The sequence below is a fragment of the Diadema antillarum genome, unplaced genomic scaffold, assembly GCF_040938485.1.
Source record: "Diadema antillarum isolate AM-2024a unplaced genomic scaffold, OU_Dant_1.0 seq00000807_RagTag, whole genome shotgun sequence".
In the NCBI taxonomy this organism is placed as follows: Eukaryota; Metazoa; Echinodermata; class Echinoidea; order Diadematoida; family Diadematidae; genus Diadema; species Diadema antillarum.
In genome coordinates, this window is record NW_027271688.1 from 812,501 (window position 1) to 816,561 (window position 4,061).

The 4,061-nt window shown below is 43.5% G+C and overlaps 1 protein-coding gene across 1 annotated transcript; it reads right to left on the minus strand.

The window, feature by feature from the left end:
- Window positions 1–783: 783 nt before the first annotated feature.
- Window positions 784–1,716, minus strand: LOC139739587 (uncharacterized). Its single transcript, XM_071650191.1, has one exon. It carries the CDS (start codon window positions 1,714–1,716, stop codon window positions 784–786), a length of 933 nt encoding a protein of 310 aa, XP_071506292.1.
- Between the last annotated feature and the right edge of the window lie 2,345 nt (window positions 1,717–4,061).

Below are 4,061 nucleotides of genomic sequence, written 5' to 3' on the forward strand. Positions count from 1 at the left end.
GTTTTTCATTGACGTAACATAAAATGGAACCAGTAAAAGTTATTACCTGAGGTACTATATGGAGACCATTGCGATTTTCATTGCGTCTTCGGTTTTAACTGATTTCGGAGTCAACATGTCCATCGTAATATCAGACAAATTCTGCCAAAACGTTTCGAAATGAGAACAACGTTGAATGTGAGAAATACCCTTGCGTGCTTGATTTGCTTGCGCATGTTACGTGCACAAAAATGCAACAATACACTCGGCACAATGATTGATGTGCACAAACTAGAATTTCACAGAATTGCACATATTTTTAGGACTGTCTCGAGAGTTCATAGGATTTAGTCTACATCCAAGAAGAGTTATATACTATCATGTTTTCATTATCTGTTTGAAAGACCAGAACAAGCCGAGTGGAGAAGGGGAAGGGGAAATACACACGAATCTTCAATAGATACGATAGTTGTTTTGCTATAGGTGTAGTTGTTCGATAGGAAGTGTTTTGTTTAATAGAGATATTAAACAACAATATACGCCTACACGTTACAACTTTTGTACAACTTTTGGGAAGCATCTGGGACATATACTTTGGTGGAATTAAATTTTACACTTTAAAAATCGCTCTGAGTTGAAGATGAATAAAAAAATAGTGACCGATGATAACACGAGAGATAAGGAACGAACATCAATGAAGAAATGAACACCAATGGACGAAATTTGACATTGATAACAGTTATTGCTGATGCGCTAACGCGCATTTTGCGCATTTGTGCGTAGCTCTAACACACATTTTCGCGTTTATTTCATAAGCCACGAATAGGGAGTCAGTCGATCGACGATATCGCGATTATTGACAAATGTCGTTTGATCGGGGTTACATTTCAAGGAAGAGACTCCAAAACTGTCATAGTTTGTTGGCTCTGGAGATCTCAGAGTTTCGGGACTCTCTGGTAAATGAGCATCCCACATCACAATCTCGTTCTTCACACTGACGGTCGAGCGCTCGTGGCAGCAACTCGGAAGTTGTGCTTGCTCGGAGCTGACCGCTTCCCGAGCCGCAACAGCCCGCTGGCACATGCTTCCTACCGGCGCAGTTCCAGCCATAGCCTGCAAAGCAGAAAATGAAGTGTCCACAGCCAAACAGCTTTTTTCGTTTCCATCCACCATTTTGAGCATCTCGGACAGTGCCCAGATGTAGTTGTGCGCGAATCGCAGGGTCTCAATCTTGGTCAGTTTAGTGTCATCAGGAAATTTTGGAAGAACCTCCCTCAGACCGTCGAGCGCGTGGTTGAGATTGTGCATGCGATTCCTCTCCCGATCGTTGGCCTTCACTCTGCGGTGACGACGAAGTCTTTGCAGACAAGCGGGACTTCGAGTGCGACATCTTGAGCGTTGATATCGCTTCCTTTTCGGATGCATCGTCTGCGTTGAATCCCCGTGAGTCGCGTCATCGCTGTTTTTCCCGCGTTTCAAAGCGGAAGGTATGTTGCCCACTTGGCGACGCTTCTGCTGCTTGGTCGGCTTCTCCGTCTTTGGAGAAGCCGGCTGCGTATCCATGGAAACCATAACGTTGTGCGCTGACTCCATGCCAATGTGAAAGCGAGGACTCGGGCACAGCGGCTGCGAACTCGGTTGAGGGAGGGTTCGGTGGTTCATTAGTGCGCGTGCGCAGGATGGGGGATCTGCTCGCATGATTGTGCGGGTCATTGGCGAAGGGAAAATAGCTGGCATCACTGCTGCGGTGTTTTCCTGCACAAGGGGAAAATAACAAAAAGGAAAGAGGCAATTTAGAAACAGGTTTTAACAAAGCGTATATTTTCAGACTTGATTAAAAACACAAACAAAAGCTTTCTTAAAACATTTCTGGACCACGACTTTATATATGCATATATACAGGGACAATGAAAGAAATATTACAGATAGTTTTGAGTCACCTGTATTGCATAATATATTATATGTTGCCATACGTTGAAATACATTTTTGAATAGCTTCTGGCCATTTCGGCGAATTATAGGTGTAAGACAAGAAAATAGACTTACAAATACGCAGACGTAATGAATACATGCACGTCCAAACCAAGATGACAACCTCATGCCCGATTAAAGCATGTTTCATTAATATGCCACATCATTTTTTATAACAAACACACAGACATAGACTTCATTTGATTCTCAATTCTGTTATTACCTAAATGATATTCTGTCACAATTTACAGGATAACAAGGATAGAAAGGCCCAAAATCTGAGCTTAAACAAAGTTCCCCGTTGGCAATATCACTCAACGTGGACGGAAATATCTTATCGGTACACGTTGCTCTTTAACTTCCAGAATACAGTTTTTCTTTTTTAGTGGAAGACCGGTTTCTTCAACGTGATGCTCTTTCTCCAGTTTAATCGTTCTTTGTTCAACACTTTCGAAGACAAATTTTGCGACAAATTGCCACTGGTTCTCGGAATTACCACTAGATCGATTTACCAAGAACGCTGATTGAGACCTAATAGCTAACTTCATGCTCTCTTTTATCCCGTCTTTCTCTTTGCTTTCATTTATGATTTTTCTTTGTACCGTTCGCCACGAGTAAGTATAAGCGTGCCGGGAAAGTAGTTGAGTGAGCGAGTTCCACGCGTGCGTGCGGAGTGCGCGCGCGTGACTTCCTAGCGCGATCTCATTGGTTGATTGTCTGGCGGGGAGAGCCAATCAAAGTTTCACAATTAGCAACAGCGCTCTGTAGCAGAACGATGAAACTTCGAACAAGTAAACAAACGTTTTCGGATAGCTATGTAAGATATGGACAAAACATAGGGTTGGGTTTTTGTTGTTCATGTAGTAAGAACATTTTAAAGGGTACATTTTCATCTTTTTACTCGCAGTATCAGCCAATAACGTTCCTTTCATCATACATCTTCTCATTAACTAACAGTAAACGAATATGTGATTGCCTTACTCCATTTCTTTCTATATAGTATTTGATTAGGCGTTTACATGTATACATATCTTTGCTCTGGTGCCTATTCAAGAAATGAAACCGTCATATAGATATGACAAAATACAAACGTGCTCACACATCTTTTTGAAGCATAAAAGCCAGAGTATGCATACAACAGGCAGGCACGGGGAAAAATTAAATGATTTTTATGGTTTTTTAATGAGGAGGAAGCATTTATTAAATGGCAAATAAATACATCAACTGCTTCCACTTGAATATCTGCACAAACAGCCTGACACACAGCCGAATGCGAATGAGTGGATTCATGGATTTTAGAGACTAATTTGAAATTCTGTCTCAAGCAGTGATTTTCTCCCGCAATCTTTCATTCCCCCTCTTTTTATCTCACACTCCCTCACTTACTTACTTACACCTGCTTTCGCTTCTCTCGTTCTCCCTGTTTCTGTTCTCCTTTCTGTCTTTCTCACTCCCGTGCTTCTTTCTCTCCTTTCCCCCAGAGAATAAGGCCGCACATCAAACTTGAAAAGAGCTAGAAAAAGGGCTAAGCCTAGAAATACCGTTGACTTTTACAACGATGTGGGCAGACTCCGAACCGTGGGAATCGGTCCAGATGATACCGGCCGAGACTCGGGCAGCGGCCGGACCGGCCAACGAGCAATACTCGGGTATGCGGTGGGAGGGTCGGTGCATCTAAAATTCCAATGAAGTAATAGAGCGCGCGGGTTGCGCGATGCCATTATGAAACACGCGCATTGTTTTTTCCTCTCGACAGCTCCTCATTCGTGCCTCGGATTTCATCACCCAGCTATCCAGTGCAGCATTAATGATTCCGAGACGGTGCAACATATGGTGAGTGGTTAGGAGCTGCCCAAGGAGTGGCGAGGACGGTGGAGTGTGAAGGGGGGAAGCCTTGCGCATTTACGGAAATGTGCAGGTTCACACGCTTGGCGCGAACTGAATATGACAGCGCGTGCTTGCGTAGTGTCGGGAGGAGACGGGCAGGAAGGGGTTCTTACTCGGGCTCGTGCACTCCACTTGTACTTTGCGTGTTGGATCGTCTGGTTAAAAGCTTCGGTCTCTAATTTGTCTGTTTTTCATAATGACTCATTCTAACACGCGATCAAGAG

What these genes read in the sequence shown, in the direction of transcription:
- LOC139739587 (XM_071650191.1), bottom strand. Translation starts at nt 1,716, where the DNA reads ATGCCAGCTATTTTCCCTTCGCCAATGACCCGCACAATCATGCGAGCA.